Source organism: Letharia columbiana (assembly GCF_014066305.1).
Source record: "Letharia columbiana isolate WasteWater2 chromosome Unknown Sc0000001_s0, whole genome shotgun sequence".
NCBI classification, from domain to species: Eukaryota; Fungi; Ascomycota; class Lecanoromycetes; order Lecanorales; family Parmeliaceae; genus Letharia; species Letharia columbiana.
This window is the reverse complement of record NW_023501037.1, coordinates 1073187-1095302: the sequence shown is the minus strand read 5'-3', so window position 1 is coordinate 1095302 and position 22116 is coordinate 1073187. Positions and strand designations below refer to the sequence as shown.

The 22116-nt window shown below is 49.7% G+C and overlaps 10 protein-coding genes across 10 annotated transcripts; 5 read left to right on the top strand and 5 right to left on the bottom strand.

The window, feature by feature from the left end:
- Positions 1-146: 146 nt before the first annotated feature.
- On the top strand, positions 147-1084 carry HO173_000897 (uncharacterized protein; the record flags this gene model as incomplete). Its single annotated transcript, XM_037302844.1, has 2 exons — positions 147-1013; positions 1076-1084. The coding sequence occupies 2 exons, from the start codon at positions 147-149 to the stop codon at positions 1082-1084; spliced, it is 876 nt and encodes a 291-aa protein (XP_037170351.1).
- Positions 1085-1192: 108 nt separating this feature from the next.
- Positions 1193-3199, bottom strand: HO173_000896 (uncharacterized protein; the record flags this gene model as incomplete). Its single annotated transcript, XM_037302843.1, has 2 exons — positions 1193-1272; positions 1723-3199. The coding sequence occupies 2 exons, from the start codon at positions 3197-3199 to the stop codon at positions 1193-1195; spliced, it is 1557 nt and encodes a 518-aa protein (XP_037170350.1).
- A 2117-nt stretch (positions 3200-5316) lies between these two features.
- Positions 5317-6491, top strand: HO173_000895 (uncharacterized protein; the record flags this gene model as incomplete). The annotated part of the gene is made up of 2 exons (XM_037302842.1): positions 5317-5615; positions 5717-6491. The coding sequence occupies 2 exons, from the start codon at positions 5317-5319 to the stop codon at positions 6489-6491; spliced, it is 1074 nt and encodes a 357-aa protein (XP_037170349.1).
- A 235-nt stretch (positions 6492-6726) lies between these two features.
- On the bottom strand, positions 6727-7604 carry HO173_000894 (uncharacterized protein; the record flags this gene model as incomplete). The annotated part of the gene is made up of 2 exons (XM_037302841.1): positions 6727-7263; positions 7317-7604. The coding sequence occupies 2 exons, from the start codon at positions 7602-7604 to the stop codon at positions 6727-6729; spliced, it is 825 nt and encodes a 274-aa protein (XP_037170348.1).
- A 414-nt stretch (positions 7605-8018) lies between these two features.
- Positions 8019-9389, top strand: HO173_000893 (uncharacterized protein; the record flags this gene model as incomplete). The annotated part of the gene is made up of 1 exon (XM_037302840.1): positions 8019-9389. The coding sequence occupies one exon, from the start codon at positions 8019-8021 to the stop codon at positions 9387-9389; it is 1371 nt and encodes a 456-aa protein (XP_037170347.1).
- Positions 9390-9558: 169 nt separating this feature from the next.
- On the bottom strand, positions 9559-10697 carry HO173_000892 (uncharacterized protein; the record flags this gene model as incomplete). The annotated part of the gene is made up of 3 exons (XM_037302839.1): positions 9559-9990; positions 10091-10255; positions 10548-10697. 3 exons carry the CDS (start codon positions 10695-10697, stop codon positions 9559-9561), a joined length of 747 nt encoding a protein of 248 aa, XP_037170346.1.
- Positions 10698-11015: 318 nt separating this feature from the next.
- HO173_000891 (uncharacterized protein) lies at positions 11016-13083 on the bottom strand (the record flags this gene model as incomplete). The annotated part of the gene is made up of 3 exons (XM_037302838.1): positions 11016-11159; positions 11215-12542; positions 12624-13083. The coding sequence occupies 3 exons, from the start codon at positions 13081-13083 to the stop codon at positions 11016-11018; spliced, it is 1932 nt and encodes a 643-aa protein (XP_037170345.1).
- A 535-nt stretch (positions 13084-13618) lies between these two features.
- Positions 13619-14492, top strand: HO173_000890 (uncharacterized protein; the record flags this gene model as incomplete). The annotated part of the gene is made up of 3 exons (XM_037302837.1): positions 13619-13683; positions 13738-14103; positions 14153-14492. The coding sequence occupies 3 exons, from the start codon at positions 13619-13621 to the stop codon at positions 14490-14492; spliced, it is 771 nt and encodes a 256-aa protein (XP_037170344.1).
- Positions 14493-15685: 1193 nt separating this feature from the next.
- Positions 15686-17571, bottom strand: HO173_000889 (uncharacterized protein; the record flags this gene model as incomplete). The annotated part of the gene is made up of 2 exons (XM_037302836.1): positions 15686-15943; positions 16027-17571. 2 exons carry the CDS (start codon positions 17569-17571, stop codon positions 15686-15688), a joined length of 1803 nt encoding a protein of 600 aa, XP_037170343.1.
- Positions 17572-19964: 2393 nt separating this feature from the next.
- HO173_000888 (uncharacterized protein) lies at positions 19965-20876 on the top strand (the record flags this gene model as incomplete). The annotated part of the gene is made up of 3 exons (XM_037302835.1): positions 19965-19998; positions 20076-20338; positions 20400-20876. 3 exons carry the CDS (start codon positions 19965-19967, stop codon positions 20874-20876), a joined length of 774 nt encoding a protein of 257 aa, XP_037170342.1.
- Between the last annotated feature and the right edge of the window lie 1240 nt (positions 20877-22116).

Below are 22116 nucleotides of genomic sequence, written 5' to 3'. Positions count from 1 at the left end.
GGGGTGTTGATTGGAGGCTTAGCGAGACCCTACTGGCTGAACTTCGGGCGGGGATAAAGAAAAGGCCGCTCCTCGGCTGTAAATATAAGTAGACACGGCGGTGACACGCAAGTCTCTTAAAGACATACGGATTGTGCAAATACACCATGGGTACGGAACGCTCTCAGCCAGGAGCTGAGCCTTATGTTACAGGGCACTGTTCCGTGAGTGCCTTGATCACCAAAGACTCTCCTGCCAAAATTCGACACGGAATGTCATCGACTGTACAAACATACCATGAAGAGACAGGCCAATCCTGCCTACTTTCGCTACCCCTCGAATTACGACGAGAAATCTACTGTCACTATTTCACCTCCAACCTTGCCGAACACAACACTTTATTACCTATATACCATCTTGTCCAAGACGACAAGAATTGCAATGTTTACTGCCTGAGGAAATGTCACACTAAGATTCTGACTGTCAGTCGTCAAGTCTATTTCGAAGCGCGGGATATTCTCTATAGAGATACCACATGGCACATCAGTTTCAATTCTTTGAAAGCCAGAATAGATCCAGAGACTGCTAGTTATGCATCTTTGCGAGCATTTCGCAGTCAACCAGAATTTCGATTCATTCAGAATATCTCCGTGGGTGTTATGTTCCATACTGTCAATAAGACATCTGTCTGGACATCAGAGGACCGTATTCGTCTCGAGGTCAACTGCAAGTTGTTAAATTTCATCTGCGAAACATTACTCCGGGCGCCAAACCTGCGGACACTGAAGCTATTATGGCATGATCCGATTGAGCATGGAGACTGGGAAGAGAAGCGTGACTGTCTAACAGCATTGGCCAGACTGCCAGAGACAGTTGAATGTGCGGTTTTCTTAGGAAAGGAGTCAGCGACCGTGCATTGTCCTCTCCGAGATATCTGCCGTCAGACAAGCCTTTCGGCACAGGAGCGCGCAGCAAAGGTGGATCTCAATCGATACTTGAAGACCGTTCGGCAACAGCATCAGGCTTGTTCCCAGGTAAGTCACCGGATGGACTTAAGACTACCTCACCAAGCGTCATCGGCTAAACTTCTGTCCAGGTCACCTGAGGCCGGAAAACGATCGCTACGCAGGTTACCAAGCAAAGAACCATTTCGGGGGCCAGAGAGCTGGTTGCATAGATTTTGCAAGGACCAATGACCGCGGCCTGAACCCTCCTATGATAGGATAGATGTGTGGGCCGCTTTGCACGGAATGATTCGGATATTATGTCGCTGACTGCAGCATGGTCTAGCATCTGGTCTTTTTGAGCGTCAGCAGATAGCAGGAAGAGGTCATTCGCTATTGAGACTTGTCGTCATAGTCGCTCAAAGGCATGGGAACTTTTGACCCGTGGTATCACCAAAAGGTACTTCTTTCCCAATTTGTCCGAGAGCATCTAGCATTATATGCTACCTCCATTATTGCAGAGTTGGAAGAACAGCAGAAGACATAGCTTAAAAAATCTCACATGACAATGCTCTTTTGTAAATGCCGGCACTACTTGTACCCAGATGAAGAGACAAAACCCCGAAGATGTGGGATCGAAATCGCTCGAAGATCAAATATTCACGCTTTTGCCGCTCCTAAGGTCCAAATGCAGCGCTCCTCAAGCTTCCTGGAGATTTGGTTTGTTAAGCCAGAGTCTTGAACCATCTGTGACTCGCCGACGCCTAAGCTTTGACCCTTTTCTCCAACAACAGCTTACCTCCGGGCTTCCTCTCCACGAACCCTCTTCCTCTTTCATATACTTTCCGCCCTCTTACCCATGTCTCCTTTACACACCCTTTCATGTTCTTCCCAGCGTACGCACTCACCTTATTCCGCCACAACATGCCCTCGCCACCCTCACCAACGACCCATTCCGCTTCATCATCAAAAACACAAACGTCGCCATCGAATCCCACAGCCAGTTGCCCCTTGCTCTTCTCGAGCCCTACTTGCAAAGCTGTGTTGGCGCAGCACCAGCGTGCTATGTCCTCTGGTGCGATCTTGCGATTGTTCTGATAGGCAGAAGTCCAAAGGAGGGGGAGCCCAAGACCAACGGACGAGACGCCGCCCCATGCCGAGAAAAAATTGCCCATTTCTTTGTCATCTTCCGAGGGTGGTGTCGGTAGCTGATTGCCAGCAATGGAAGGTGGAAGGAGCTTGAGCTCAGGTGTGCATGGTGAGTGGTCTGATACTATGGTCTTGATTACACCGTCGTCTTCCCAAAGGAGTTCATCCCATAGCCCATCTTGGTTTGATTGCGTGCGTATGGGTGGACAGCATTTGTGTCTTGTGTCACCGTCCTGTATCTTCTCCGATGCTAGAGTCAGGTAATGGAAGCATGTTTCTGCTGTGATTTTGATACCGGCTGTTCGGGCTTCGCGGAGCAGCGGGATGGCTTCGATAGCCGAGAGATGGACAATGTGGAGAGGGAGGTTTGGGGCAAGAAGTGCAAGAGAGAGAATTTCGGAAATGGCGTAAGTTTCGAATGAGGTTGGGCGCGAGGCAAGGAACGTCTTGTATTCATTCAGAGGACCGATTGGTGCCAGTGGTGGTAATGACCATTGAACGTTGTCGCCCACCGAATCTGCGATTGGAGGAATCATCTCGGCATGGAACATCAACGTTGTGGGCTCGTCTGCCAATTCTGCCATGGCTTCGGCAATATCAGTCGACGAGACAGCTGGGAATTCTTCAACTCCGCTATCGATCAGGAAACCCTTGAAACCTCTCACACCGTACTGGATCAGAGGTTTCAACTCTTGAACGTTGCCTGGGATGATGCCGCCATAGAAGCCGACATCGACCCAGCATTGTCCTTCGGCAGCTTTCACTTTCTCTCTCAGCCCGTGTACAGTTGTTGTCGGTGGTATGGCGTTCAACGGCATATCGATGACCGTGGTGACTCCTCCAGATGCAGCGGCCTGAGTGCCTGTCCAGAATCCCTCCCATTCTGTCCGTCCAGGCTCGTTGAGATGAACATGCGCGTCGACGAGTCCGGGCAGCAGAACATGGGGAGAATAGTCGGTGTAAGGTGTTTCAGCAGGGAAGCTTGAAGGTGGAAGTACCGAGTGGAAGACTGAGGTAATTTTGCCAGTGCTGAGAGAGACAACTATTGTGGCAGCAGTCATTTCGCCTGACACAATGGCTCGAGAGGAGGTGAGGACAGTTATTGGAGGATGCTGTGCTGTTGACATGATTGCGGTATGATATGTAGCCAAGAGAGAGCTTATGGTTCCTTCGACGAGGGCCGTAGTGCCTCAATCTATCTTAGACTTGGAGGTACAGACAGTCTGGTTGTCCTTTCAGTGTAACATGAAATGGTGGAGAGGAGGACAAAGCTTATCAACTAGATAATGTTGTAGAATGAACAGCGGGAAAAGATTCATGCATGAATCTGAGTAAGCATGGAGAGAGCAGCAGTACCTCAGGTGCACAAAGGTATTGGAGTGAATATGCAGGAACGACAATTGCTCTTTATGGGGTACCTCGACCCTTCTTATCGTTTCATGCAACTCCACCGCTCCCTGTGGGAGTCTCCGATCTGCCCCGGGAGAGACGGATCCCAGAGACCCTGTTGGGTTTATAAGGGTGAGACTAGACATATTGAAGTTTCCGTTACTCGATCGTTGGATCTGTTTGGCTTATCGCAGCGATATTATCGAGTAATGACTTCGGAGCCGTGACCGGAAGCTTCTTTGTCCCTCGCTGCAAAACATACACTACTGACTACAGGGATATCGGAATGCGGCGCTTGATAACTAGCCGCTAAGCGAGATCCGTGCGCGATGGCACTTTACTTTTACTTTAGGGTGTCCAGCACCCCACTACCCTACTTTAAGATAGGTACTCGTAGAAAATATTCGATAGATTTGACCCGTCAGCCTCCAGGAATGCATTCTATAAGGACAGTGTTTACCCAGGACACCTGCCGAAGAACACAGCTTGTTTGGACCTGCGTCGATTGAGTTTCGACGTTATTCTGCCCGTGGGTGCCGCTAGCTTATCTCATCGAGTAATTGTTACTCGATGGTTTGCCATGAGACGTCAGAACCGTGAACGCCCCCACCATGGCTCAGGGGTTTTGGAGTGGCCAAGTAGCTGAACGGTCGTGTGATTGCTAGGTAGAATATCCGAGCTTTTCACCCTTCGTCCTGTCCAGCCCATGGTCGATGCCATCGATCATGGTAGTCTTCCATCCGTACGAATGACATTCCGAGGCCACCCATCGTTACGAGCAGTGGTATGTCAAAAAGACGAGCAAAGTCTTACCTTCTGTTAGCGATATTCTCTTCTCCGGTGAACGCCGACGTGACCATGGAGTGCTTGTAAGTGGAAGTGGGGTCTCATTGCTAGCATCTTGGCCCTCTTTGCACGACTAAAAGATGTCCATGTAGGACTGAAACTCCGATTATTTCTGTTGCGGGGGTATTTCACCTTTGGGCTGTAAGTGCACTGATCATCTCGGCCATACATTCTGGCTATCAGGCTTAAATAGCAGCGTGTGTTTTGAGCAGCATTCAGAAAGCTACAAGGTTGGTCGATTGCATCGAATGGCGCCATATCATGCTTCTTCAACAGCTTACAAGGAAGTTTGGAAGCCGTGGCTGCAGGCCTGTCGAATTGAATTCATCTGCAGGAGCGAGTGACGCCTTGAAGGAAGGCCAGGTCTCGGGCCGTGAATTCTCTGCACAGAAGCTGTTGAGGTTTACTGCTCTCTGTCTTTAATGATTTCAGCTACACGAAGCCCTGCGCCAACGAAAGCATCTCGGGCTTTATTGTTGGGCGTGTCCAGGCTCATACTAGACCTGTGAATCCTTCTCGTTTCGTCAGGCATACCGTTCAGTTTCTTATTTGACTGTCTCCGAGCCTGTATTTCAGAAGCTTGCGTCATATCCTGTGAGATGATATGTTGATGAGGTGTGGGTCAAGAATATTCGCGGGTGTGGAGAGCCGGATTGATGTGCATGACTGAGTGTGAACACATGGCATGTTTCCAGCGGTGTATGTTGCATTTCGAACGCTGGATGCTTCTTTAAGCCAATGTGAAGGCCGGCTTCCCAGTGGTACGTATGGGTTATGCACATGATCTCGGTGGTAAGCGGACATAGCGCAACCTTGCCTTCCAATTGGCCCTCGTGCTATCACCCGTTCAAAGGTCTCATGCATACGAAAGGAAATATTCCGCCCCAATTCGGAGCCCTTTCATTCTGTGTGCTGCCATTATATTAGATGGCCTATTTCTCACCCCCTCTTTTCCGGGCCTTCACAGTCCAAAGTCCAAAAAAACCATCAGTTGGGTGCCTTTGTCATCATGGTCTCCCAAAGATTGTTCGACGCTCTACCCCCCTTTCCAAAAGATGTTTCCACCGCAGACGTACCCAAGTTCTCCCTTTCAAGACTATTCTCTGGCGATTCTGTATACGCCCATGAAGTATTCGAAACATGCCGCACAACAGGATTCTTCCTTCTCGAAATGGGCGGTGAAGAGATCGGCGACAACATGATAAGTGAAGTTGATGCGATGTTCGATATGAGCAACAACGTTTTCGACCTTGAGATTGAGGAGAAAACTAGATATGCACAGGATGCTTCCAAAGGGAAATTCACCGGGTGCGTGACCTCGACTCTATTGAATCCAGAATCCTCCCTTGGCATAGAGAGGCAAACTGCAGAGGTCCTCGGTTGAGACCGAATTACTAATAGCTGTCTAGGTGGAAGGATATTGGCATAATGAAGACGGACACCGGCGCACCCGACCGCTGCGAGTTCTACGCACTTGCCCAGGACGACATCATCGGCAACATGTCTAGTCTCCCGCATCCTGACGCCATCGAATCCCACCGCTCGACCATCGAATGTTTCCTACGCCATGCCCATAGCATCCTCACCCAAATCCTGTCCATTCTCGACGCAGGGTTAGGACTACAGCGTGGGACTCTGGCATCCTTAGTAAGTCAAGAGCGCAGCTCCGGTACCTTGGTGCGCATGATCCGCTACCCCCCTCAACCTCTCTCAAACCGCCGCACCTCGCTACTCCGGCATACAGACTTGGGCGCCATCACCTTCCTCTGCAGCATAGTGGGCGGGCTACAAATCTTGACGCCAGGCAGTGACCCCACGGACGAAGCCGCCTGGCGATACATTCGGCCGGCACCCAATTGCGCCATCATCAATATTGGCGATGCGCTTGTTGAGTGGTCCGGTGGGATCCTGCGGAGCAATATGCACCGAGTTACCTACGCCCCAGGTGCGCAGGCTGATTCCCCAAGGCACAGTATTGCGTACCTTGTCAGGGGCAACAAGAGCGTTAGTATGAAGCGATTGCAGAGTGAAAGAATTCCGAGCGCGGCAGAGGATGGGGAGGTGGAGATGGATGTGTCGTGTGAGGAATGGGAATTGAATAAAAACAAGGCGCTCACAGCAGGTGCGGATTGTGCTAGGAGCAGAGGCGGAAGAGACCTTGTGCCTGCGGTGAAGTGTTCCTGAATAATCGGCTCTATGCGTGTATCATGATGATTTTTAGCCTTAAACGTACCCGAGGCTTACAGCCAAAATCGTATATCGAATTACTTTAATTCCTGCAAGACTCAACTGCTTGGCCTTATCCATATCGTGCTCCTGTGGAATACATCGCTGAAGCCCAAGCCAATTGGCAGTAAACATATCTGCTCCGAAACTGGCGCGAACGAGATCAATTAGATCTAGCCTTTCATTTTGGGTACTATTTGGGAGTAGCCTTTCTCCTTCGTAATTCGTCGTTTTTTGACGCCTCTGAACCAAGCAAAATAGATTCGTCACGATCAGCCTTTTCATCTCCCCCACCAATGATCCAAGTATTAATTATTTCTTTGACTTCTACATCCTTCTTCCCGTTCTCACGAGCCTCCTTGATCCGCCGCAGATATCCCGCATACACCACGACTTCCGCAATACCAATCATCCCGCTGCCGCCCATGCTCAAGCCAAGCCTGGTGGGCGTACTCCAATGGCGCGCAGCTAGCCAGATAGCGACACTACACGCAACGATGGAGATCAGTATGTTGATGATCAGCGTCATCTGTCGATTGATGTCTGCATAGGAGACTTCATCGTCCTCGCCAATGTCCGCCTGCGATGTGGGGAAGAGCGCTGCGTGGGAAGAGTTGGGAAAGCGTTGTGAGAAAGTTTCTGTACGCAGAGGAGGGTTGACCATGCGCTCGTAGGCTCGATCCTCCTCTTCTCTTCGAAGACGGGCCATTAAGGCTTTGTACTCTGAGCTCTATTGCGAATCAGTGAGACTGCATAGTGGAGTTGGAGATAGGTACAATTTACAGGCTCAGCTTTAGGCTTTGGCGGTTCGACGTAGACTTTGGACCCTCGCAAGAGGTCATCCAGATGGTATGAGACCTGGGTATCGAATTTTTCATTGGTTGCATCTGTCTTGATTTCCTTCAAGGTCTTCGAAACTGCGATGATTTGTCCATGGGTGATAGGATTGCCTGTAGCAGGCTGGTCAAGCGAGGGCTCAGAGGCTCCGCCAAGAGCCTCTGGAATCTGGCCTCTATCTTGGAGCTCTTCGAGCGCCCGTAGGATAGCGGGCGTTATAGTCAGGCGGACCATTATGCATCGTTACTGTAATAGATGATATTTCCGTTGATGAGCAACAATCTAGGTAAATTTGGTGAATGGTCGTGGAGATTCTTCCGCCAAAATCGGACTCTCGGCGAAAGTCGGGCCGCTGTCCCATTTACATAAAAAAACAAAAATTAAATTATTAAAACAACACATAAAAAAAATAAAAACTATAAATTAATACTTAAATTAAAACAAAAACAACTAAAAAAATTTTTTTATTTTATTTTAAAAAATAATAAATATTGAAATATATTTTAATAAAAAAAATTTCGAGCGTATTATAAAGTATCGGTGTGCCGCTATCCCAAATTTACATCTTGTCATAGTTTCCAAATAGAAGTTGAGCTCCCAACGGTTAATCCCTCTTCTATATGGGTTGATTTGGCCTCGTTGTTGAGCATGAAAGGTCGCTTGCAGTCTCTCTTCAAAAGTCAGAGAAGTACACCGCAATGGAGACCATACATATGCTCTGGATGTCTCCGCAAAAGCGGTGACTTGACGAGAAGTCTGTGTTCGACGACACAATACCCCCCAGCGCGTCGACGACATCAATCAACATTGGCGCAGGCGGTGTCAGCTGCCCAACACGTGCTCAATGGAACTCCCAAGACAGATCCCCGGCTTGCAGGAGTTTCGGTGGATCCTCTCCGGATTGTAGGGAAAGAGCTGAAGTTCCTCACAAAAAACATACAGCAGTTGCTGGGATCCGGGCATCCAATGCTAGATACAGTGGCGAAATACTACACTCACTCCGAAGGGAAACATATACGACCTTTGCTCGTTCTCCTAATGTCCCAAGCGACTGCTTTCACACCCAGAGCATCACGGCACCCCTCTATACCTACGGCATCTACGATTGATAGCCCAATCTCACCTCCTGCGGTCCTTTCAGATGTCAATCCGTCCTCTCCGTCTAATGATCCGCTCTCTGCTGCCTCAATCGAGGCCGCGTATAATTCAGAAGGCTCCGATATACTTCCCTCACAGAGACGGCTAGCAGAGATAACGGAGCTTATACACACTGCTTCATTGCTCCACGATGACGTGATTGACAATTCTATCGTCCGGAGATCTTTGCCCTCGGCGAATGTGTCCTTTGGGAACAAGATGGCGGTCCTAGCAGGGGACTTTCTTCTAGGGAGAGCTTCAGTGGCGTTAGCGAGACTCAGGGACGCGGAGGTGATTGAACTCTTGGCCACCGTGATAGCGAACCTCGTTGAAGGGGAATTCATGCAATTGAAAAATACTGCTTTGGATGAAACAAACCCCACGTGGACAGAGGACACCCTTTCGTACTACATCCAAAAGACTTACCTCAAATCGGCAAGTCTAATTAGCAAATCCTGTCGAGCAGCTGCATTGCTCGGCCAGAACTCCCCAGAAACGGTAGAAGCAGCCTACTCGTATGGCAAGAACCTGGGTTTAGCCTTCCAGCTCGTCGACGACATGCTCGACTACACGACCACCAGCGAATCTCTCGGAAAACCCGCCGGGGCAGATCTGGAGCTCGGTTTAGCAACCGCGCCTTTGCTTTTCGCCTGGAGAGACAACCAGCAGCTAGGCGTCCTCGTTGGACGAAAGTTCGCTGTAGACGGAGACGTGCAAATGGCGAGGGACCTGGTAGCGCGCAGTGACGGTCTGGAACAGACCCGGGCATTGGCGCAGGATTATGCCGATAAAGCTGCTTATGCTATCTCCAGATTCCCGGACTCGGAGGCCAAGGAAGGGCTGCTAGAGATGTGCGTGAAGACGATGAAGAGAAGGAAATGATGCCGGAGCTTTCCAAGGGGTGTACACATAAACGCATCTTCACAGCAGCCATCTCTGGGCTTCATTGTAAATATACTTCGGTGTTGTATCCGCTACTCATATAGAGACCATAGAATATACCCTAGCATTGTCGCTTCTGGATAAAAGCTTTCACCAGCTTTCTATCTATTCAGCCGCCACTACCAGCTCTTACCCTTCCACTCTCGCCACTCCTTCTCATTCTCTCAAACTCCTCTCCCTCCTCCGCACTAACCATCCTCACCATCTTCGGCCCACTGCCACCCCTGCTCCTCGCTCCAGTAACCGTGGCCATCCCCTCCCTCTCCCTCTCCGCCGCATTCACCAACCCCTTAAAATACACCTCCGCCTGCACACTCGCGCTGTAACTGACAGGCGTCCAACTCCAAGCATTACGCGCCGCGGCATCGGCGCCGTGTTCGAGGAGCGTGCGGATGGATTTGAGCTGCCCGTACGCGGAGGCGTAGTGCAGGGGTGTGTTGCCCGACGTGTCCGTGGAGGCAAGGGGGGAGGTCGGGGAGGGGGAAAGCGTGAGGAGGTGGGTCAGCAGGGCGGTGTGCGGGGTGCGGGAGGTGAGCATCAGCTGCAGGCAGAGAGCCTGGTGTCAGCGGGGGTCCGAGAAGAGGGCGATAGCGCAGAGGAAGATAGGATGTGGGGGACGGGGGACGGGGAAGGGGCCATACAGAGTCAGCGCCCTGCTTGTTCTTCCACGGGACACAGCGCGGAAACCTCATCGCTAGGAGCGTGGCTACGGCCTCCGATGTTTCCACCGCGAGCAAGAGCGGGGTGTCCCAGTTGGCATTCTTGCTGATACCGTCGTCTTCGTGACCGGCGTCTATGAGGAACTCCTGGCCCCATCATTAGGGAATTTGCTCCTACCACCGCTCAAGCAAAGACGCGCGAGACGGTTTGGCTTGCTCACGGCTATATCCAATAGTCCCAGTTGCGCAGCTAGGTGGAGCGAGGTGTTGCCATTGTCTGCGAAATCCGGGTTCTGCAGGCTCTCGGGATTGTTCTTGATGATGCGTTGAAGAAGGGTGAGGTCTTCGAGGTGGATGGCTCGGCGGATGCGGATGGAGACGTCAACCCTCCGGTTTGTTAGGATCGAGCTGGTGAGTATGTTTGGAATGACGGACTCACATGGTAGCTACGACACCTGCATTTCGCGGGAAAAGCTATCCTTGTAAATGAGCATGGCTCAGGTAAAACTACCGGACGGCAATGTAAAGGTGTTGTTTGGCAGAAGGACTTTGCTACCTCGAAGTCCACTACTAAGATGAAAGTAGGCATTCGAACCGTGGCTACAAGAATGAATGAACTTTCTGTGAGAGAAACAGGGTTTAAAAAATGCTATTGAGACTTCTATTTGTATGCTGCGGTGGTGCGCCGTGGTAGTGCCACCAGAGCATGGGTATGTGAAGTACACAAGGGGTGATTAAAGCCCATGCGAGTACTTAAACTCGCTGGCGCCAAATGCTGCTAAAAGGGTGATACCTCGAAGACCTCAGATAGGTAGTAACACAGGGGTGAACCGCCTAAGCTCTCGCAAATCTTCCAATGCAAATGATCAGTGTCTGGTGATGGACAGTTGTCCTGACTTTCGAGTCTTCACATTCCTTCGAAGTCTCCACTGGCGTCATCGTCATCCATCTCGCCTTCGACAATGTCCTTTGCTAACTCTCTCTCGCGCTCACGAGCTTCTTGAGCGTTCTTCAACTCCAGTCGATGTTGGTTCATAGGATACCGCATTGCCTGGATTCATGTCAGCTGTTCACTCAGACACGGCACACGTGCGAGTTCAACCTACCTTTACGCTTTCATCATGCAGACCGAGGCACGCTCTAATTCTGTCGTGGAAGGCTTCGCCAGGCTCACGGGTAGCATAGACATCGCCAAGCTCCTTGCTTTTCATGAAACCATGCTCATGGTCGATGGAAGCCTCAATGACCCCATCTCGGATTGCTTTGGCCACAATATACTCTGCCGATTGCTCGCTCTCCAGGTCTAGCTTCAAGCAGATGTCCCGCAATGAGATCTTGGCGTACGACAGAGACATCATACGGATTCCAGTTTTGATGACATTTTGGCGCAAACGAAGGATCAGAGTATAGGTACCGTCGCGTCTGAACAAAGCATTATGTGTCTGGACAACGTTGAGAAATCCTTCAATCTTGCCAACACGTACGGCCTGGACAAGGCTCAAGTAAGGCTCCATGGCATGCTCGAGACTCGGTTGGCGGAATATGGCTCGGTCTGGAATGTCTCCCATAAGGAGCTCAACTACGACCAACAACTTTGAAGCCGCCTGGTAGAAGCCACCTGCACTTGGTGTTGCGGGTGACTTGCGAGTAGCGCCAACTAAATGCTCATGGGCCTCGGTGTATGACAGTTGAATTGCCCGTATCCGGCCAAGATAGTAGAGGTATCGAGCGATTTGGTTGTTCGAGGCAGCTGCAGGAAATTCAGAGTGCGATATTAGCAGATCGGCTTGAGTAATGTGAGATGTTGATAGGTAATTTCGTAGTAAAAGGGTAGTAACGGTAGCGCGGGTGTCTTGGTCCTTCCGTAAAACCGAGGTTCGAAGTGCGGCCAGCAAATGGGGGCGGATGGACACAGCGGATGCCATAGGCGAAGGAGGTAGTGGGGCAAGCTGCTCAAAGAAGAGAGAGTAGTAATAGTAAACCCGGGAAGACAAGGCATCTAGAGTACGACGGTTCAGGGAGCGAAGTCTCTCCACGAGGTTGCTGGAGAATTTGGCCCCGAATTCGGTCGCTTTAGTATCATAGAGATGAATTTGGACAAGGATTGATAGATAAGTGTCCACCTCTGGGAGGACGTCTTTCGGGAGAGTGGTTGACTTGCTTGTGGTTTGGGGCTTGTCCTTTGTCTGTGTGTCGATGTCCATTTCTGAAAGTGCATCTGGGCCCTCGAACGACGCATCTTCTTTTCCTAAAGCAGCCAAAAGGGTCTTTGCAACAGAGCTTGTTGAGGTGTAAGTTTCTGTAATGACTTGGGCGAGAAGATCTGGCGCCAGGTGTTTCCGAATAGATGAGATAGACCGAAGGACTCGTAAAGTGAAACGGGCATCGAACTGCGCAACAGCGCGTTCTAACAATGCGAAGTTTGCTTTGACGTCTGGAATAATCTGGTTAGCTTATCATCATGATCTTGCACACAATGTGACAAGAACCGATATAATTGCACTTTAACACTTACCTGCAACAGCTTTAGCTCTAGGATCGAGCTCAGAGCTAATGTTATCGCTCTTATTGGTGTTCTCCATTGCAACATCACCCTCTTCATCTTTGTTAGGCTCTCCTGACAGCTTTGAGCTCTTCGGCGGTGGCACAACCAAGGTCATCTCGTCCTCGCCCTCTTTATTTGTCCCTACTTTGACCTTTTCGGACCCGTCATCTACCATATCAACATCTTCAGTCCCGTTGATGCCATTCTCCACCGGCTCCGTCCCATTTGTATGTGGCTTGTCCTCAGCTCCCTCCTTTCCCGAAGCCTTCTTCGTAGGTAAGGTCTTGCCTTTTGATGACGTTGCTCTGGTGGTGGGCACTGGCTGATCCTTGTTGGAGCTGGAGCTTTGGGAATTTGATCGTGGTTCCTCGCCGTTTGTAGATGATGAAGTGTCTTTGGTGGACCTGAGGTTCCGTCTCTCGCCCGGCATGGTGGAAAAGCCGAAAAGCTTAGGTGATGAACACCGAGGGGCGAATGCGACACCAGAGCTTTAGTGTTGTGTAGCTGTTGATCTTCTTGTGTGTAGAATTGAGTAAGGCTAGAGTATTCGGTGTTGGAGAAGAAGTCACAGAAAAACACCGATACGAGAGGATCGAGTTGTAGAAGGTTGCACCTGGTGGTTAGGGAGCGGAGAGGTGAAGCTCAGTCGGCCGCGCCTAAGAATAAATCACTTCACCCAGCGCGAATCACAGTGTCTGAAATCTAAGCACAATCTTGATTGAGTGAATGAGAAAGAAAAAAGATCCAGACCCAGGAATGTAGTAGTGAACTTGGAGAGGATGATCTGAGATGCTGAGTCGTGCTCGGTCGTGATCCTGCCTATTACGTTGATTACTTGAGGACAAGAAATACTGCTGTTATGATGCAATTTACATACACGACATCGAGTGGCCGAAGCGCGTGATCAGAAACAGCAAGAAAGACAACACCCATCATCACTCTGCCTTTGAGGACATTGATAGACAATGACGCTCCTGGAGACTCATCTGGAGCAGATCTCGTTGTCTTCTGTCGCAATTGCAGAGCTTCCGTAAGTCTCAGGGGAGACTCCACGCACAATTGCGAGCTAATGCACCTATTGTAGATTTCCTACACCCAAGATCTTCACCAATGCCTTACTACATTCCCATGATATTACAGCTCTAATTCGGGACACTGAAGCACATGAACGAGCTTTATTTACACTTGCCGAGCCTGAACGAGGCTCACATCCTTCCGCTGCAAGTCTTGCTCGCCGTAGCACAGTCCATGGCATGAACGGCACTGGGGATCGTTACGGAAATGGCAACGGTTTAATGAGGAGTCAGAAGCCGAGATCAGCAGTAGCTACACTTCTAGGAGGTGAATTAGGAGAGCAAATACGGAAAGAGGGCGCAAAGGAAGGCAAAGAGCGGGGAGAAATCGACGTGAACCTCTTGCTCAAGGGAGCGGAGAAATTATGCTCTGTCTAGTACGTCCCCTTTAGACTTGGAAATCATCCAAAGCTGATATTTTTCTAGTCCAATAGCTGGGGCCGCTGAGAGGATCGTATCTCTGCGCTCCCGCTACGAACAACTCAACTCCTCTATCGCTCGATACGAATCGAAAGTGTCCAGACAGATGGCGCAATTGGCAAAGATGAACAAGCACAATGATGGTGATGAAGACTTTGATGACGGCGACGACGAAGCTCTAGAGGAAGAGGATGCGAATGCTGCTGAGGGCCAGGGGGAAATACATGTCACCGAAGAAGACATAAGAAGAGAAGACGACGAGATTCGAGAGCTTGAGAAGAAGAAACGCCAGCTGGAGGATCGGGTCAAAGGGATGGAGCGAGACCTAGGGGGATTATTGAGGTGAAGCACATTTGCTGTGTCGATGCTTACCTACAAGGAACCATGTAATGTCCCATGACCATCCTTCGGCGCCGATTACTTCTCGAGAGGATGCCGTCAATCGCAGCGACTCGGGCTGTTGCTTTTTCAATATTGCTGAATAGCAAAACGGAAACGCAGTTGCACGCTAATCCTTGGCCGCGCTGAGCCAAAGTATTGGTACATAAAGGATGATGTATTAGGCATCGAGTCCGCTATACCATGAAGATGCCTGGCTTCGAAAGTGAGTCTCCCCTGTATTTTCGAGCTGAAACAGACGGCACGGAAAAATTGGAGAGAACACGTTAACGCGGCGTCTTCTGTAGTAGAGCTACCTGGTCAACAAGATTCACAGTCTTCTCAGAGAGACAGCAGGCTGTTGCGATCTGTGGGCATTGAGTTACGTTGATCAATCTTGGAATATCACTTTTGCAATTCTTCTGTTAGTAATGACCGCTCATAGCAAGAAGCGTCCATAAGCTCTCCAACGTTTTCAGAGTTCCCTCCCGCCACGAGCCACCCCATGAGCTCTCCAAAGTTTGCTGGACTCCCTTCGGACACCAGCCTCCTCAATAGCCCAAATCAAAGATGTGTGCACATACCTATAGCGCAATCACTTGCCTAGATTTGATTTTGCTGTTGCTTCCGCAAATGCGAACATTCAAAAGTATTCGAGCGTTGCGACGGCCGCATCTTTTGTTATCCTCACATTCGCCCTCTCAGGGTCAGAAGCCGAATAAAACGAGAAAGAATCTCACCAAGAAAGGAAGGAAATTCACCGCAGCCTTAGCGCACTCGACGTTATTCAGGAAACCTGGATATCCATCCGAGCTTTGTAAACACGGAGATTATTGATTTCTCGCATGCGCACAGAATTGACTCGTTGGTGTTTCAATATGCAGTCAAGACAGTCAATCAAGCGCAACGATTTTGACAGACGTCCTTCAAGGCAGGTCAGGAAAGCACCTGGAACCTATCGATATCTCGCTGAGCTGTCGGGACCTTCCCAGCAAATTTTCTCACTTTGTGAAAATGCGTGACATCTTCCATGTTGTCCTCTCAGCACCTGGTATCATGCAGCGTCAATATGCGCCTTTAGTGCCCTTACTCCTTTAGAACGCCAAATTCGGCTTGCATTGCCACATGCAAAGTAAAGCCTGCCTTGATGTAATTCTCGTCTCACAAATCCCCCTTGCCCCCAGTAACTTTAGCAGCTTGAACGGCACTCAACTTCTGAGCCCAACCCGGAGTAGGCTGTGTTTTCTTGACAGTACGCAACTCGTCGGAAGCGTAGCCAGGCACGCGGATGTTATAGTTGCGCTCGAGAATGAGCTGGAGGTCGCGGAGTTCGAGGGTTGAAGACTGGCGGAGTTTTGCAAGGCGGCAGGCGGCGACAATGACTTGATCGACGAAGTCATCAGCAACCTGGAGAAGTGTCTAATTTGGCATTAGCATGAGCCGGAAAGAAGAAAGCTAAAGTGAAGCTATAGTGATAGTGAATGTATCGAAGCAGGCCTCACCTCTTCAACTTCAGCGGTCAACCCTTCACCCTCCTCACCTTCACCTCCTGTGCCACCAGTGACCTGCCTGACCAGCTCCTCCAGCTTCTTCTTGCTAAGTACTCTTTCCCCTTCACCCTCGAGCACATAACCAGGATGCCTCTGAATAGCTGGCTGACCCATGGGGCCCATTGCAACGGGGCCGTTAGTCAAAGTGGGCCTCGATGGGCCCATGGACACCGGCTGGGTGGGCTGAAGGTTGAGGTCTTTAGGGATGGGCATCTTAGCATGATTGTTTTGAGGGTCGCGCTGGTTTCGTTGATCATGAGTAGGGTGACCATGTGTGGCGACAGGTGTAGATTGCTGGATGTTTGGGTGAGAGTACGATCGTGCTTGCTCCATAGCAGCTTGATGAGAAAGCGGGACGGGCTCTTGTGCGTTAGATGGCATAGCTGATGAATGTGGAGGTGCGGCGTGTGGTGAGTTGTCTTGCTTTTCTGGGGGCCGAGAGTTGGTATTAATGTTCAGAGGTGGATGTGCGATTGGATTTGGCATCTGGTTAGGCTGAGGGCGTGCAATCGGCAGCTGATTCACTGGTGGTCGTGATGGCTGCCCATTGTTCTGCGGACTCATTGCAGAGGCAGGGCCTGGGTGGGGTTGATTTCTGGCAGCATCAAGGGCGGAGCTTACTGTGTGTGGTTGGCCTAGAGATTCTTGGGATACTTGAGGTAGACCTCCCATGCCTTGATTAGGCTCTTGTTTCACCGGCTGAGCATTTGATGCGCGCGATTGGTCGAAGGCGTTGTTGTCAGGATTGGTAGGCTTGCCTTGCACTTGTCGATCTTTCAGCGCTCTTTGCGAGTTCACGAACTGTGTTATTTGCTCTCTCGATTGTTTCTGGATTTGCTCCACCTGAGTCTGCTGACCTTGAAGCCCTCGCACCTCTTGCTCGTTGAGAGGCCTATCTGAATTTTGTCCTCGAGCAAAGATTTGCTTGATATCTCCGAGCTTCTTCAACGCCTCCTCGAGTGTCTTTAATTGTTGTGCGTACTTATTCTGTGTGTCTTTCACCCACTGCTTTGCACGTTCTGGACCTTCAGTTGCGATAACCTGGGGTGGCGCTTGAATATCAAGCTCCCTGACTTTCTGGATTACCTTCTCAGAGAATGGTCCTTGAGTCTGTGGTTGAATTCCAGCTTGCATGTGTTGCGCCGGTAATCGAGCGTCCGGTAGTGGAACCTGCTGCCCAGAGCTCGTGGGCCGAGCGGCGCTTTGCTGACCACCATTCGCAGCCTGCAATGCCATAGCATCCTGTCTTGTTTTGTTGATTTTTGCTTTGATATTGAGGGTAACCTCGATGAGCTTTTTATATGCGGTTTGATATGGCTCCGAACCTATGGAGGTTGTATCGATAGTGTCCCATAGTTTTCTGATGCCTTCAATGTATTTCTCCTTTTGATGCTCGGGAAAGTGTGGAAGTTTGGGTATTTGCTCGGGTCTGATCAAGCTAGTAATTGGAGGGAGACTGTTACCCTGTTGAGCGGCGTTGGGGTTTGGGTTGTCCATTGTGGTAGCGAGGAGTCGTAGCAGGGACGTCTCAATAGCCAGAAAGCTGAACTCAAAGGCGAAAAAGCGAAGGGCAAGATCATATAAACCTGATCCTACGAATACACAAAAGTCAGAGACTTAGGCAAGTAGGTAGAGAAAGAGGAGATGAGGATAGGCTTCTGTCTCAGAAATCGACATAGCGGGGCACAAAGATCGTCCCGCAGAGCCGCCGCTAAGGTTTCTACTCGTAGACGAGCGTGACGAGCTAGAGTACAGACACTCAATGATCCACCAGATCTCCATTACCTGAGGTACCTAGGTAACTCGTACAAGGCTGCTAGAGGATTGAGGTAGTGAGGAAGCATCCTGCTATGCTTCCATCAGAGCCTTGTCAATGTCTCTTCCTGCCCTTCATACATACCATACAGCTAATAGAAAATAAAGAAGCACCGCAACACCATTGTACCAGCGCCATTAGGAATCGAACCTAATACGAACTAAATACCCCCAACAACACTAATAGCCAGCTTTATTCCAAGCACCTTTTCTACCTCCCGACTTTGAGCTCTTTGTCATAAGCAGCGAGCTGATCAAACCACTAGGACCTTCGCTCAACAAAGCCAGTAGGCGCGGAACGCTCAGTAATCAAGGGCGGTCCCACAGCAGAGGTACATGACATGTATTAGGTTTGCTACGATCATTGGAGGCTACGGGAAGAGCAAGGTTAAGAAAGTCCAAGAATGCTTTACTCGCATAGACAGACACGTTTGAGCATAGCGTCCAACAGACCGAGATGCCGATTTTGATGACCTAGGACCATGATCCCACTTGAAGAGGACCTCGACTCGCCAGTGGACATCCCAGATAGATGTAGTCAAGGATGTTAGCTTGTCCACAACCACTATCGAGGAGCCGGGGCCGAAAGCAATCTCGCGAGGGAGAAAATTTCAAAAGGGTTACAAGCTTGTACCTGTTCAAGCGCGAACAAATCTTCCACGTGGCATGCTAGAGGTTCCGGTCTCTCGATCGACATTCGTGAAGCAGGATACTGTGTCCTTGAGGCCATCGGAGTGCTTGAAGAGGAAGTACTAGGGGAATAGTAATCAAAATAGCGAAGTGATAAGAGGAGGCGCCGACTTGGCTACGGCGATACGGGACAAAGTATCCTGTTGAGCTGCAATCAAAACCCATATATGAGATGTGATATTCGAATTACGTCTGTTGCATGGAGCATGGTTTGGACTCTTGATGGTTATAGATAGCATATGTTGCATGTCATTCATCGATGGATAGGGTATATTATCCATGGACACCATGTCTCACCCACGGATAGAATAATTATCCATGGGGACTTCTCGTAAACTTAGTCATTGTACTGTAGCACTCATCTCATACGCAATGAATCGTCAAGTAGCATACACCTTCTCATGAAGAAAACGTCTTGCCCAGGAATAATACATGTTCTCCATGAGTATAGACATCAACTGCTACTACTACTTATGCTACTTCCTCAACCCCTTTCTACCACCTTCGTCATCCCCCGTATTTCCTGTGGCACCGTCAATCAAATCATTGCCCCGGCTGGCAGCCCACCATCCTGCACACAAAATTCACTGTCGCTTGACCTCACGGTCTTCTTGATCACGTACCCTATGACCTCGTTGAGTTCTCATGATCGTTGATGAGACGATGTGACAGAAATGTTATCCTAATTCTTGCCACTATGGCAAGCGATGGAACATTTGGCCTCTGTTTTTGGAACAGCTGCTTGAGAACAAGAATTCAAAGGAGAATAACTGAAAGCAGAAGGGGGATGTGTGCTAAGGGAGACGTTAATTTGTGTAAAGGTGGAAGATATGGTCAAATGAAAGGCCTCGCCTCGGTCACAAATACAAACCGAAAGAAATCAACTCGGTATAGCCTCCAATAGTAGTGCTGCATTAGCGTGGGTTTCATAGGCGGCGACGGGGTGTATGTAGGCGACGACGTTCTCCATGGAAAGTTTTATGCGATTTTATTGGAGGCATTTGCCCATGATATGAATGCTACCGCAAGCTGTGAGCAAGTATAGTCCCCGTGGATGACTTTTTTATCCACGGGTATCTCCCACACACCACAGAGAATCTCGGACATGTGTGCGGATTTAACGCCCGCGATCCGGCTCAACCAAAATCTGACCCAACCTGCCTTTTGGGGCACATGAAATCCTTCATTCAGAAGGTGCCAAGTACACAGCCGACAGTCTATGATCCTATATGACAAAGTGCTACAGCCAATTTCTTGCTTGCCAACTAATCATCCTCCTCGTTGCATTCATCTCAATGTTGTAAATTCTCCACTTTCTATCTATTCTCAAAAATTCGAGCTCTTGCGTTCTGCTGCCAAATCTATCTTTTGATCCGAGGAGAGAGATGGCTCCCGAAGAGATATCAAGGAAGAGACCAAGTAAGCTGTTATGGTTTTCGACGACTGCTGCGTGGGAAGCCATCACTAGGATCCTGTGCTCACCAGCTGCTGTCTAGGAACGCAGTCATGTCCACCACCCGCACTTCCACAGCTTGTCGCCGAGCAGCACGTCCCTATCGCCGCCAATGATAAAGACACCCAAAGACTCGTGGTCGTCCTGTCCAATGCGAGTCTAGAGACATACAAAGCATCACACGGTGGACGGTCGGGGAATATGCGAGACGAGAAATACTCCCTGCTAAACAGCGACGAGCATATCGGAGTTATGCGAAAGATGAACCGAGATATCAGCGACGCACGGCCGGATATCACGCATCAGGTTTGCTTTATCTACCAGAACGCATTCAACATCCGTCTGGTTGATACTGAGTCTCCCCTAGTGCCTTCTTACGTTGCTTGATTCGCCAGTGAACAAGGCTGGAAAGCTACAGATTTACATCCACACCGCAAAAGGTGTCCTCATCGAAGTCAGCCCCACAGTCCGAATTCCTCGTACCTTCAAGCGCTTTGCCGGTCTCATGGTACAGCTTTTACATCGGCTCTCCATTCGCTCTACCAATTCACAAGAGAAGCTACTCAAAGTCATCAAGAACCCCATCACGGACCACCTTCCGCCCAACTGCCGAAAGGTCACCCTCAGTTACGATGCTGAAGTCGTTCGGGTCAAAGACTACATCGAAGACATAGGCCCCAATCAAAGCGTTTGCGTCTTCGTCGGTGCCATGGCTAAAGGCAAGGACGATTTTGCAGATATGTACAAGGATGACGCTATCAGCATCAGCAATTACAGCTTGAGCGCTAGCGTAGCATGTGGCAAGTTCTGCAATGCTGTGGAAGACGTGTGGAACATCGTCTAGCTACCAAGGTGAGTATGCCCCTCCGCCAGCGAGGATTCTGCTACGGCTCTTGTTGGTTCTGCGTGCAGCACCAAAGGCTTTTGGCTGGCAAAGCTCATAACGGAAAGAAAGGTTCATTGTGTGGCATCCATGAAAGCTGCGATACCAACATCAAAGCTCACTCGTGGATCGTTACTTTGTTGCGTTGAGACTATTGGACTGGCTCTGTTTTTGCAACAAGAACATCGGGTTCAACAGGCTCAAGGCGCCTTTGCGCCCGTGCAGCATTCAACTGCTGCACATTCTCTTTTCCGTTCATACATAGCGACCTTATTCCGAGATCTCTTGCATAAGCCCTACTTGTTGCCGTTCATAGCAAGTAATGGTCGGAGGTTATACGTGGGACCGAACACTCAAGCTGCGCTCACCGAGCAAGATCAAACAAATAAACACTTGCTTTCTCCCTTATGCCTGCACCACGCGCCGAGATATTAAACGAAGACAGCACAAGTTTGAGACGTTGCCTGGTACAAGAGCTTCTCCGCGTCTGGGATTCCGCTCTTATTAATTGCCGATGTATTCCAAAATTACATGTACCTTACCTTCGCTAATTTATAAGCAAGCAACTTTGATCAATTTTATGGCGGCCTCTCATTGGTAACATATCTGGCGCCGAAGGCTTCCGTTTCATCCCACGAGTTTAGTTGCATGTTCTCTACGTGGCTTCCCCACGGTGGAGCGTTCAGGCACCTACGCCTCGCTCGAATTGCATGGCACGAATCAAGGTGACTTGGGCAGCTGTCAGGTACCGACATCATATCGTTAGTACCTTCCTCCTTAGGGTTTTAAGCAGATTGAGAGGTATACTTCAGAAAGATGAGATCGACAGGCTCGTCATCGATGCTAAGACGTAAGAGATTTGCATCATTTATTTGACTCTGATAACTTTTCCGAACCCCGGATTGAGCACCTCACATCTGCTTACATCCCGCTAGCTTGTTCCAACGATCGCGAAGCCTGGACCGTACTACAACACATCACAGCCTGAAGACCTGGTATTACCTAGGCCATACCCGGCAAAGCTCAATATCTGTTACCAGAGCAAAAAGCGAAGCTTCGAAAAGCCTTCGTTCTAGGGTGCTCAGTCTCTCTGTCGTCTCAAAAGTAAGCCTCAGGACTCAAGCCTCAAACGCGGTCTTCTCGAATTTCACTCCACATCAGGAACAACACAGACTACTCTCACTTCGACGCAATCCGTCGA